The sequence below is a fragment of the Myotis davidii genome, unplaced genomic scaffold, assembly GCF_000327345.1.
Source record: "Myotis davidii unplaced genomic scaffold, ASM32734v1 scaffold639, whole genome shotgun sequence".
Classification (NCBI taxonomy): Eukaryota; Metazoa; Chordata; class Mammalia; order Chiroptera; family Vespertilionidae; genus Myotis; species Myotis davidii.
The window spans coordinates 240,569-253,948 of NW_006290541.1; the positions used below are offsets into that span (position 1 = coordinate 240,569).

Genomic DNA, 13,380 nt, shown 5'->3' on the forward strand with positions numbered 1-13,380 from the left:
CCCCTCTACCTTTCCTAGAAGTTGCCTTTTTGCTCTTTCTTGCCATTTCGTGGGGGGGGCGGGGGCGGCGGAGGCACCTGCCACTTTGGGGGGCATCAGCAAGCAGGCCCATCAACCACACACGCACACGCACGCACACACACAAGATACACCCCAAGGAAGCAAAATAGTTTCCTGACCCTCTCAAGTGTCTTCGCTGGAGGCAGGCTGACGGACGCTGGGAGCCAGCAAACCCGAGGGGAAGACGGAAAGCGAGGGAGGAGGGACGCGCGGGGTGCGGCGGGGGGGAGGGCGAGAGAGACAGGGAGAAAGAGAGAGAGAGAAGGAGAGAGCAGCCACCCGGGTTTGACTTAGATAATCAGCAAAATTAAAAAAAGAAAAAGAAAATTGTAGCGTCCAGGCAAAGAGCAGCGGCGCGATTGCATGCGAGCGTCCCCACTCCTGCTCGGCGGGCGCCAGAGAGACGAAATGCAGCATCCTCTGACGGGGGCCACCTGCGTGGCGCTCCCCAGCGTGGGCATGTGTCCCCAGCTCTCGTGTGCCTTGACTTTTATGTACTTACAGCAGGTAAGGCGCGCGGCTTCCCTCCGAGGCTGCTGCCAGGGCTCCTGGACTGGGTCCCCGCGTCGCTGGGCTGAGCTTTGGTACCTTGGAGGGGATGGGGAGGGGGCTGGCTGCTGCGCGCCTTTGGACGGGAGGGCTGCGTGGGAACCCCTCGTTCTCCGTGGACCCCGATAGCCCGCGCCCAGCTGTGTTTGCCCCTCTGTGCACACTTTGCACGCCTGCTTCCAGGCTTGGGGAACGGGAGTTTAAAATCGCAAACTGCCTTCTTACTGGCATCCTGCTCGTGCCAGTGCCAGTGTGGGAGCGTGACCCCAGGCTAGCCCCTCCGATCTGAGTGGGGCTCTCTGTGGGGGCGTTTGAGTGCTTGGAGTTTGAACTCAGCAGCTTTACTAGAGAGTGCAAGAAAAAAAATCTATGTATGCGTGTGTCTGCTCAGTGTTTTCATTTTCTTAAGTTTGTCTGGGTGGTGCTGTATTCAGTTGCTTTTGGAATTGGAGCCTTTGGGTTTCTGGAGCGTGGCAGCCCTAGAATCTGCTTCCAAACTCCCTGGCTAGTGCTTGGATGAAGGCGAGCCGTGTAGGATGCAGTCTTTGTGGCTCCGTGTGAAGGCTTTTTATTTTTTCCTCCTCCACTCTCCCTTAATGGTCTAGCCGTGGGATTTTGTGTTTATTTTCCATTCTGTGTACATTTCAGAATCTTTCTTTGTGTCCCTCTCTTTCTCTGGGTGTCTCCTCTGGACCTTTCTGTCTCTCCTCCCTTTTTTTTTACTAGTAGAGCCGCCGCCTAAGTTGGTGTCCTGGGTTTGGGGAACAGCTCAATGTGGCCTTGGGGGGCTGGTGACAAGCCTGGCTTTCTCTCACTGGGCAGGGCTGTGGAGGTGGCTGGTGGGGTGAGAAGGGTTTTGTCATGCAAATGGGAATGCTTTTCCCTGTCCCGAGCTGCTACATGAAGAGTTAACCATGATTATAGTCATTTCATCTATTTTTCGATGGACTCCCCTCAGGAGTACCATTTGTTAGCCATGTGTGGTTGCGGTCTACTAAACTTCCTTTACCAGTGCGCAGACGGGGCCTCCTTCTCCAAAGACCCTCAGTGTCAATCTGTTGCAGGAATAGATGCAGCCATAAAATGTCAAGATTCTGTTTGGAACGCTTGGGTCATTTGTGATCAAGTTGGTTACTTCCAGAAAATAATTTGTTCAGGCGTCGTTTCTATCACAAGTCTTTTGGGAAACAGCGTTTTCGTATGGTTTTCCTATCTTGGGAAGACATCGGTTTCTCTTTTTAAATATTATGTTATTCCATTTCTCAGTAAGGAAATTGTGCCAGGGAACATTTATGAAAAGCCTGTTGGTAAATGTTATATCATTCATCTGCTCCTACCATTTCTGTATCTTTGGGGTGTGTGTGTGTGTGTGTGTGTGTGTGTAAGACACGTTACTCACTAGAAGAGTTTCCTAATGAGCATTTCCACAGATGCTCAGCCTGAGTTGAATTGAATCTAATTATTAATACGAGTTGATCTTCTGCCTTCTATATTCACTTCTTTCATGGTATCTATTAATCAATTTGAACAGCAGTATCTAGCAAGTCGAATGCTAGAGCTATTCAGTGCTCTCCCAGTTTCCTTGTGCACGATTCTTTTTTAAAAAATGAATGTTTCTTCCTCTTGAATTGTTACATCGGTTTGCCCGTTTAGGCACAACTTGGGCAAGAAGAGAGTGACTTTGAGCAGGAGGTAATTCTCGCCGTGAAAAGGACGAGTGTACGGGGTACATGCAGGCTCCCAGCATCTGCCAGGCCATCTCTTCCAGGGGGGAGCACTGCTGCTCTGGCAAAGGGAGGCTCCCAGGGAATGTTGGCAGCCATGGCAAATATTTAGAAGTGACTGAATCAGCTTCGTGGTCCCCTATGAGGACAGACAGACAGAGGTGGGCTTTGAAATGTGCCATGGCACTCACCTCCCTCATGAAAGAGCATGTAATCCTGGGAGTAGACGCGCTGATAAGCTGAAGCTGTGACACACACAGTGTCAGAATGCAGTGTGTGTGTGTGTGTGTGTGTGTGTGTGTGTGTGTGTATGTTTTCTGAGTTTTACTAAATGCCTAAGGTACAGTACAAGCAGGCATCTATATCCGCCTGTCTCGTTGAGAATCAGGTTTCCTATCTGCGCCTCCCACCCTTGCTAAAGGTGCACCCTCAGGACTGGAGAGCAAAACCTGCGGGCCACCTCTTCCAGCCATTGCTGTCCTCACAGTGTGCACAGAAGTCTCCTGCCCTTGCTTTTAGTTAGCAGTCCAGACCACGGGCTGATGAAGGGTGTGAAGCAGTTCCCTTCAATCGCCAGAAACCACTTACTGATGCAATCTGCACGTCTTCTGTCTCTACATGGCCACTCTCTTTTCTGTCTACTATGGATCTTTAGCTGTTATTGTCTCTTCATTCCATTTTGATGATCTGTACTCTCAGAGCAAGTTGATCACATGGGTGACCCGGGCAGCAATCTGTGATAAATGACACCTTTATTGAAAGCCTTTTATTTTATTATTATTTACAAGTGAAGATATTCCAGGGGTGTCTGTCCTTCCAATCACCAATTACATAAGAGCGTGATTAAGACACCGCTGCCTTATTTTGGAGCCTTCATTGTTCTGTGTTATAAAATCGCAAACTCTGATAGGGGCCACCAAGTCTTCAGTGAAATATAATTTCCTGGAATGAAGTTTCAGATGGTGCTTCTTTCTCATCCGATAGCTAAGGAAAATTACTTCATCATTTGCTCTCTTTGCCTCAGCTCTGACATCCAGCCTCTCTTTCTAGAACCTCCCGGATTTGTTCCTAAGACAACTCATAAAATAAAACAAAAAATCAATTGGGATACCTCAGCACCCAGGTCTCCTCCGCATGACCACATGAAAACAGCATAACCCTTTTGCCACAAAAAAACTTATCTATTCAGCCAAACCTGGGCATTTAAATTATTTGACTTAATCCATTTCATGTATTTATGTCCCAGTAACTCTCCCTTAGATAGGTATTTTACTCCAGTTATAAATCTTTTATTTTCTCCTGCTGCTTCTTCTTGACATTGGAGATATTGCTACAGTTTGGAATTGCAAGGTGGTATAAAGTTGTATAGTCCTTTTGGCGCCTCGATACCAAGTCCAATGATGTCATCACATGCATAGGTACACATACGTGCATGCACACATCGATATACCCTGGTATATAGCATGTATCTTGTAGATCATTCTAAGTTGCAAGGGACAGGTGAGCCTCGGAGCAGCTGGCTTCCATTTTGCTGTCCAGGACGAGTCCTGCTTCAGCTGCTATTCATAACACCCTGCAGAGGTTTAACTGTGTCTTCTTTGCTGGGGAATCTTCTTCTCAGGTGAAGTTCAAACCCACCTGCCCCAGACTCTCCCCAGAGTTCCAAAGCAGGTACCCGTGCAGACATTTTTGCTTTGAGGGAAATTCTGAATACAAATTCCAAATCAGGGGCTTTGCAATGAGTGGATTCAAAAGGAAATACGTTTTGTTTTTCTCATGGAGAAAATAGAACACAACAGCCCTCTCCCCCCAACACACGCACACACACACACACACACACTCACACGTGCACACACACACGTGCACACACACAGACACAAAAGTCCAGAGATGCTTGACACGTGTCCTACGTCACAGGGAGCACACAGAAGAGCATCTATCGCGTGGAAAGTCATCCGGACAGAGCAGATGAGGTCTGTTTTCCGATGTACCCATCTTGCCAGGTTTCCCTGAGCTTAGATTCACGCTGGCGTCTAACCCTCTGGAAGAGCAGAAGTAGCATCGTCACTCAGTTTCCCCAGTTCCTAGACCCCATGTGACCCCAGTACCCTTCTCAGGAAGCTTCTTGCTGTCAGATCCTATTCACCCATAACCTTGGTATCAGCCTGAATTTAAAAACAAGTCAAATGCTTAAAATCCACAATAAAAGGGGGAAGGAGGGGGCTCCAAAGTGGGCCATGCCACTGTCGATATCGGAAGATTGGTAATTTTTCCCACTTAATGATGATCCATGTGGTTTGTTTTAAATAGTGAAGTGGTTTGTACAAAGGGTAATTCCTGGTAAATGAAGCCATTGCTCACTGTGGACATCTTCAGATCGAAAGCAATTGAACTGAAACTTGCATACCAGCCCTTGCTGTCTTTAATTAGAAAGTGGTGCTGGGTACAGAGTCCCTGGGAGGGTCTGCTCGCACAGGAGGGGGTAGGAGGGGAGCGCCCCCATGCGCCCGCCGGAGGCATAAATTTGGGAAACGTTCCCGTTCCGTGGGCCATAACAATTATGGCTGCGTAGACAAGTTCAATTCTCCCTCCAGTTACTTACCTTGTGCTGCTCAGGCTGATGATTTATAGGGGACCCAATGGCATTTTATCACCTTCTTTCTTCTTGGCTTAATCCCATGTTGATTTATTAAATTGTGCTGTGGATTGGGGGGAGTCAATGGTGTCAATAACGCAGAAAAGAATTAGAATAGATTATCTTCATGTCTGAATTGTTTAAGGAGTGTAAGTGGTCGGAATGAGCACATCCCCAGGCCTGGGTGAATGCCTGATAGAACATGGGTCCCTCTGTCTCTTTCTAGAGAGATGCTGTGATGTAAGTTGGTTAATTAAGCAGTTGTCCTGGTTGCTCTGAGTTTTCCAATTCAAGGGAAGCAGGCATGGATTGCTGGGCTTTTCTCGGCAGACAAGGCCCATATCCCAGGTGGGTGGGGGGTCCGTTGTGTTTCTCCCATTTCAGGACCCCATGGAAGGGTGGTGGGTATTGTCTGCAGGGTCACTTGGGTTGCCTCTGCCTTAAGATTGTTTATTATTTTTTAAATCCTCACCCAAGAATATTTTTAGGAAGGGAGGGAGGAAGGAAGAGAGAGAGAAATGCAAAACAAAGCATCAATATGAGAGAAACATAAATCGATTGCCTCCTGTATGCACCCCAACCAGGGACCAATCCCAAAATTCGGGTATGTGCCCTGACCAGAATTGAACCCTTTGGTGCATGGGATGTTGCTCAACCAACTGAGCCACCCGTCCAGGGCTACCTTAAGATTATTTAATTGTAAACATCTGTTAGTCCAGAGACCAACAGAGTCCTGCACCATTCGGCAGCTCTACCTGCCATTTGGTGGTGGTTTCCGTGTCAGAACGTGCAAGGGCCGCCCTGCCTTTTGGGGAGTGGACAAAGTCCATGCTATTAGTGCTCACGTCCCATCTGCTTTCCTTACAGCTGGCCCTTGAGTAATTGTCCGGTAGCTGATGGACTGGGGGTAGGCAATCTTTTTTGGGTTTTCTGATTCATTTAAACAGGCTCTCTGTCCCAACGGGAAATGTAATGCTTGTTTATTCATACTGGCCGGGTAAAAACAGTGTAGTTTGTCAGGCAAATAACAGTCTTCTGGAGGAGGAATTGCAGCATTGTAAACAAAATCAGGTTGGTGTGTCTGCGCCTACCGGGCTGGGCGATACAGGAGATGTCATCCTGTGAATGAGGCAGAGCTGACAAAGTGTGGGCGTAATTGCCCCATCTGCAGAGACCTTTCTAATGGACGGGGAGAGGTGTCCCAGTGCGCTGTTTAATTCAATTAAGAGAAGCAGAGAAAGTTCCATTCATCAATAAAGTTTCCTATTTCCGGGAGCTGCCCCAGAGAACTTTGCAGGGCTGAGCAGTGGCCTGTGGCTGTCTGCGTGATGTGGCTGGTCCCATTGAGAGGGGCTGTGTCAAATGAGGTCAGATCTCAGGCACAATAGCTCAGGAGGGCCCTGGCCCGGGCCTTCCACACGCTGAATGCTGGCGAGCTGGGGAAATGAGCAGCGAACCTGCAGGGCTGCTCCTGCAGAGACACTGTGACAGAGAGGCTTTCTGAGGGACCCCCAAGTGCCCCCCCCCCGCTTGGGGTTAGGAAAAAGCATACATGGTTGGAACTTGCTGGCAACTGAAAGCATTTGGGGAAAAGGGGTCTTGGTGCTATTTCTGATCCCGACATATGGTGACCCTGATGGGTTGATCCTGGCTGAAAAAGAGCAACAGGACTGCTTTCCACCGCCTGGGGTCTCACTACCCACCCCTCTCTTCCTTTGCGTTTCTTGTATGTGTTAGGCAGCAGGCAGTTTGCAGAGCACTTTTTGCGATGCTTTTTCTGACCTGCTAGACTATAAGCAACATGATGTCAGAGACTTCTTTATTCTGTCTGATATTCTACCCATGATTCCTAAAATAAAGTCTAATAGGTAGTCGTTGCTCAAAACATTTTAAGGCAAGAATGAATGAATACATTAGAACTTTCTAGAACCTTGGAAACAAGGGAGGCAGTGATTGCCACCCATTTTTGCAGATTCCTGTGCAGTTGCCTTCAATCATTTGTTCCTTCTTTCGTTTGGGCAAAACCTTGTCTCCAGGCACTGAGAATATTGCAGCAAATCAATTAGGAGAGGCCCCTGCCACCATGGAGCTGGCGCTGCAGTAAAGAAAGAATAGAGGATGCAAATGTGAGTGCATTAGCAAGGTGTTTTCAGACTGGGGAGAGTGCTGTGCAGGAAATAAGCAGGGCAGTGGGAGAAAGGGTCAGGGGGCTGTTGGTGGTTGTTGGGTAGGTCGGTGTGGATCTCACTGAGGAGGGGATGCATTTTCTGATCCGAGGAAAAGGGAGCATTTGGCACGTGAAGAGTTGAGAAAATTGTCCTAAGAACAAGAAAGGGGAGTATACAGGCCTCTTCTGCAAAAGAGAGTGAGAGGCGCAGGACACAGGGAGCGGTGGAGTTGGGTCACGTGTTAAGCAGGGGTACCCGGGATGGCTTCTGCTATCCTCTGGGGTCATAGGGGAAACATGAAAAGATGGAAATGGATGAACAAATGAACGAAGACCACTCCCAAGCTGTGGAGAAACCCAGGGGCCTTTGGAAACAGGTTTGGGGGTGAGAGCTGGGTGGAGGGTTTGGACGGGAGCCTTAGGAAGACCCTGACGTGGAGCACCCAAAGTCCCGTTGGTATCCTCTGTGGAAGCTCATCAGGGTGCTTCTGCAATAGGCCTTTAACTTTGGAAACGATGAGTGGGGAACACTGGCTCTGAAATTTCAGGCCTTCAACCATCCTCTTCCTCATTTTTACCAATACACTCACCATCCCAGTCGATATCTACTTAATAGTTTTAGATCAACTTATATTTTGAACTTAAAAGTAGATTTGCTTAAACCAAGACACATAAATACATAGTTGCAGGATCACATCTTTGATATGATTTTTTTCCAACATACATTGAGATAAATATCCATTCACCTGTTCATTCATTCACTCCATGCTTACTGAACTCCTGCTTTGGTGCCAGCTGTTCTCCCAGACGTTCTCAGTAAGCAACGGTGTCCATCCTCACGGAAGGTCTATCAAATCGCCCATCCCTATGCCATCATTGGGTAACGTTGGCTGGCTCCATTAGATTTCCTAGGGATCCCCTTTCACGTCTGGTACGGAATCATTCATTCCTCCCTTGACCTGCTCTGCAAAGAGCAAGACTAGTTATCTCTCCGCATCACCTCCTCTCCCCTCGGGCAGAGCGGCAGTCAGAGCACACAGCAAAGGAAAACTGGCACATACTCCCCATCTGCAGCATGCAGGGCTCCGAGACCAGGGGGCTGGGAGGGGCTGTGGTTTCGGACACGGGGCCGGGTTCCAGGTGAGGAGCAGTCTCCCCCTGTTTTGCTGCTGTTCTTCATGTTGTGTTTAAACACGCACAGAATCAAGATTAGGGATTAGAGCCACGGCAAAAAGCACTCGGCAGGCTAGTGTGTGCTCCCAGAGATGTGAGGACTTTCTCCCCATTGCAGCTACGGAGGAAAGAACAGGCAGCTGTAGGATGGACGTGCCCTGATGAGTAAATACACAAAGGGGTTAGTCTTAATGAGACTGTTCGTTTTGGGCATTTGATGTTTGCCCAGGCTCACCTCGAGGACTTGATCCCCTTATCAAAAGCAACAGCAAATAGCTCCATCTTCCCTTAGGTAGTTCTGCTCTGCCTGAGTCCAGGCATTGCGGTGGGGCTGTGGGGGTCGGGGGGAGGAAGGAGGGCAAGTCTGCTGTTAGGCAAGGATGAGAGCTGGGCGATCCCCCCAACCCCCAGGTGAGTCTTTCCTTAACAGGGAGCAATGTCGAGATCTAAAAACAGAATGAGCAGTGACGTCTACATTTAGCAGTATCCAACTGCCCATCTCAAGGCTCTTAGGAAAATTCAGGTGAGAAACCTACATCATTTTAGAACCAGTTGGTGTCAGGTCCTACCCCCCTCCCCCCGCCGCCCAAAGCATAGTTTAAGAAATGATTGCTATCTCTGGAGGCCTATATAGGACAGAAGTCTTGAACTGAAGGCTTGATCCCAACTCAGCTATTCGATTCACTGACCCAACTAGATCGAGCAAGAGGCTTTACTTGATTTGGTGCTTTAGTTGCTTCTTCAGGAAAATAGGGTTCAGGATCACCATTTCATAACCATTCTTTGTAAGATTTGTATGGTACAGAGGGACATACTAACAGTGCCTGGCACACAGTGAGCAGGCAACAGACTTTTGTTAAAGAAATGAAAGAAGGAATGAGTGAAAGAATGAATGAGTGCTTGTTTATGGGAGCTGAACATGAGTTTTTGTTTCTCCCAAGTAAATGTGATATATTTCTATATCTCTATATCTCTATCTATCCCACAGCCTGCCAAGGACACAGACCCAAGGAACCTGGGGACCTGGGGATCTCCCTCAAGGTCCTTGGTCTCTCCTACCTGATCTGGTTTTCTTCTCTCTCCTCCTTCTAACTGTCAGTGCTGCTGGCCGTGTTGGATTGGAATGTGGCTGCACATCTCAATTAATGCTCCGTGACAGGAGGAGGGAAAATAAAAATTGTCTTGCTCTTGTCAGTAGCAAAGTTATTTACTTTCAAAAGCTGACAGAATCACACTGCAGGGGCTTCATTTATTTCTATTCAGAATGTCATTATTCTGTGATGCAGGGGACTTGGGCACACGTTGGAGCTGATTCCCATAAGCTTGAATGTGGCAGGCGCCTGCTAATGTGCAGATTGTCACCAGGGAGAGTCCGGGGGAGTTTTTCTGGGGCCTGGCGGTGCTTGGGTACTTGCGTGGATGCCTGGGCAAATGCCCCAGTTTCAGGATGACTGTCCAGCTGACACGTGCGTTTTCCGGCCCTGGGTCTGTCCTGTGAGAGGAAGTGTGTGTCCCTCTGCTTCCTTATTGCTTGTCCTCTGTATTCTGAAGCAGAAGAATGAGGTGTGGACCTCCTGGTGTCAGGACTCTCTCTATCCAGCCACTCCTCGAATTTCTAGAAACACAGAAGCTGCCCTTGCAAATGAGATTGCTTTGAATCTGTGTACTCTCTCTACTTAAACTGGCTGATGGATGCTCTCATCCAAATAATATGCATAAAACTATGGAATATTTTTGGTTGCTTTTTTCCTTCCTTCCTTCCTCCCCCCACCCCTCCTTTTACCTAAGTGTTTGCAATGAACAGTTAAAATAGGGAGTGGAGATTCTTTCTTCATGGTGCAATGGCAGAACTTGCCACTGGGGGTCTCCATTCAGAACATGTGACTGGATTCTTGAGAACACTCTTTTCCTTTTTTCTTCCTTTTTCTCTCCCTCTTTTTTTTTTTTTTTTTTTTTTTTTACTTAAGACACCGTTTTCCGGCTACTGAACTTTTTCTACCTGTACTATCTTTAGTTTCATTTTAGCCTAGGTAAAAAAACTATTACTCTCAAATTGATAAATTTAAGACTAGTATTTCATTGCATTGCCTTCTGGTATTTAAGTCTTGATTTTATTAGCTATTGAAAAAATTTCCTTTTGGTACTCTTGTTATCCTTATAGGATTCTTTTGTCCTCCTTCTCCCCCCTGCTTTTTTTTTTTTTTTTTTACATCTCCCTTTAGTTCCATTCAAAAAATGAATCTACTCTGTAAGCAGTAGGAGATGCTCCTTGCAAGATCATTTAGGAAATCAGAGAATCCAGCCAGCCTCAACAGCGATGGTGATAATAATAAAATAATTGAAATAATGAAATAATCAATAACTTTTATGGAGCACTATGTGACAACTACACTACGAAGCACTTTCACATGGGCTACCTCATTTAATCCCCCACAAAAGGCCTCCAGGGGAGTGGGTAGGAGTCCTTCCATTTCCTTCCATGCTGATCTGAGGCAGGTGGTGGAGGGGAGGAGGTTGGAAACCAGGGGGTCTCACTCCAGAACCAACAGGGCCTGTCCCATCAGGCGGCACTGACTGCAGGCTGCATCCAGGCCCTGCAGGCCCATCACTGTGAACATCAGCCTCTCCCAGCCAGGAGTCCTCATTTCTCTTTCCTTTCAAAGGCAAAACTTGTCAGAAAGGGAGAGAGTCAGTGGGGAGAGCTTTCAACTTTGAAGCTTTCTCGTGATTTTATTTTTAAGTCATTATGATTACTGTTGAATAAATTACAACACGCGGCGAGGCTGTCAGGCTCGGGGAGGGTGGGGAAGAGAGGAGAGCAGGGCTGATGGGAAGCGCATCCGCTCGCAGGATGATGGAGTGCGTTTCTCCGCAGCCAATTCCAATCCCCAAGTCCCCGTTGTGCTGAGGAGCTCTCCAACCAACACAGGAAATGCAGTCACTGCCCGGCACCGTATTAATGATTTATACACCCTGCACCACTGCTTTGTTCACTGGCGGGGCCTGGTCGTGTTCATAAAGGAATTTCTGGGAGCGGGGTCCCCGGTTGCCATGCTGTTTTGCTCCATGCAGTGCAGGCTGCTCTATAAATCAAAAGAATTTAGTGCTTTGCAACCTTCCTGAGCCTCTGAGATCCTGAATGGGTGCACATATGTGTGTCCGTGTGTGCACACACATGTGTGAGCATGTGCATATGTGTGTGCATGTGCGTGTGTGATGTGTGTGCATGTGATGTGTGCGCATGTGTGTGTGCATGTGTGTGTGTGTGTGTGTGTGTCACCTAGGGACATTTTCAAGAGTGAATGAGGAGGGATGGATCTGTTTTTGGTGTTTCAGGGCCGATCTGTCTGTTCCGTAGTAGCATCGGGGCCCTATTTGTCTCCCATGTGGTGGTTATGGCTTCTGGATCTTGTCTGTGAAAATGGGCTGACACCATTTTCCTAACATAAGAGACACAGATCACACCAGGATCACCTTCCTTCCAAATCACCCCAAAGGACAGACTGGGCAAAGGGGGTGCACAGCAGCCACATCCCCACCCCTGCAAGTCACCTGGGTCTCCTGGGTTCTTCCCGCATGGGGTTTCTGAGGCTTTAAACAGTCAGTGGCTTACAAAAAAAAAAGAGATCTGTGCATTTTTTTGCTTTGAAAATGAGTGAGGTCCTCTATTTTCTGAACTGAGAATTCTGGATCCGGGAAACTTTCTCCTGTCCAGTGAGCCATAGGAAGCTGATTTTAACTTCAGCTTTTTTTCCTAATTGGAACGGGGGAAATGATATAATCAAGAGATGGATTTGGAACCCTCAGTTACTCTCTCAAGGCATCTGCAGAGAAAAGCCCTGTTGTTGTTTATTCGTTTTTGGATTACACTTCTGTTCTCTTAATTATGTCATGTGTTTCATTGTGTGTGGTTATATTTCTTCCCCTATGGAACTGAGAGATGAAAACTAACAGATCTTTGAGTAGGAGTCTGAGGGCAAAAGAGAATATTTAGAAAATTAGAATGATACTTTAAATAGCCTACCCAGCTGGATTGCTTTTCGTATAAGGTGAAATCATCATTTTAGGAAATATGCCTGACTTAAAGATGTAAGGCTTTTAAGAAATAAACATCTCAATGTAGTAGAACTCCTTAAAAAAATACATGAAGGGTCGAAACCAGCTTGGCTCAGTGGACAGAGTGTCGGTCTGTGGACTGAAAGGTCCCATGTTCGATTCCGCTCAAGGGCATGTACCTGGGTTGCGGGCACATCCCCCGTAGGAGATGTGCAGGAGGCAGTTGATCAATGTTTCTCTCTCATCGATGTTTCTAACTCTCTCTCTCTCTCTCTCTCTCTCTCTCTCTCTTCCTCTCTGTAAAAAATCAGTAAAATGTATTTTTAAAAAAATACATGAAGGGATGACTGCAGAGAAAAATGAATAAACCCCCTCCCCCTCTCACCCAAACCGGGGCTTAGATTCCTTTTATAAATGTGAAAGTGGTTTTCATGAATGTTTGTGCTTATGGGAAAATTTTAAAAAAAAGGTTCTTTGAAGCTACTGAGGGTCAAATTCAGTGATCATGAAATTGAAACAAATACTCAATTGAAGAGACTCCCTTTCTTGCCTTCCTGAAAAGTGGAGAACAAAATGTACGCAATTACATAAGTAAACAGTGCGCAGGGCAAACACTATCCATCCTGGGAAACATGATACGGCGCCTTAGACTGAGGAAGCAGGTGCCCAGCAAGTGCAGCTGACATCCAAACTGTACTGATTTCTGTGTTTGCATTTGTCCTCTGTTCTTGACTCCCTGAGTGTCTCATTGTCTTTAATTATGTCTACGAGGCACAAGACAGCCTTCAACATCTGCTCTATTGTTTACTTGGTTTACATATAGCTCTGATGGCTTAGTAAACAATCTATTTTTCAAACCGAAAACAGAGAAACTAGCCTAACCCATGTTAGGGCGTTTTGTAAAGACCCATTATGCAATTAGCGCTCGGGATTTGTGTGAGGCTGGTGATTCGCCCAAATAAACAGCCCTTTATTCCAATGGCGCCTCTCGACTTGGTGAAAAAGTATCAATTTCC

The 13,380-nt window shown here is 47.1% G+C and overlaps 1 protein-coding gene across 1 annotated transcript in view; it reads left to right on the forward strand.

Moving 5' to 3' along the window:
• Positions 1-34: 34 nt before the first annotated feature.
• The window catches only part of RBFOX1 (RNA binding protein, fox-1 homolog (C. elegans) 1), a 374,033-nt gene continuing 360,687 nt past the window's right edge, over positions 35-13,380 (forward strand). Inside the window, exon 1 of the mRNA XM_015563803.1 lies at positions 35-567. Coding sequence (XP_015419289.1) covers positions 424-567 — 144 coding nt within the window. The 5' untranslated portion in view covers positions 35-423. The remainder of the gene's footprint in view (positions 568-13,380) is intronic.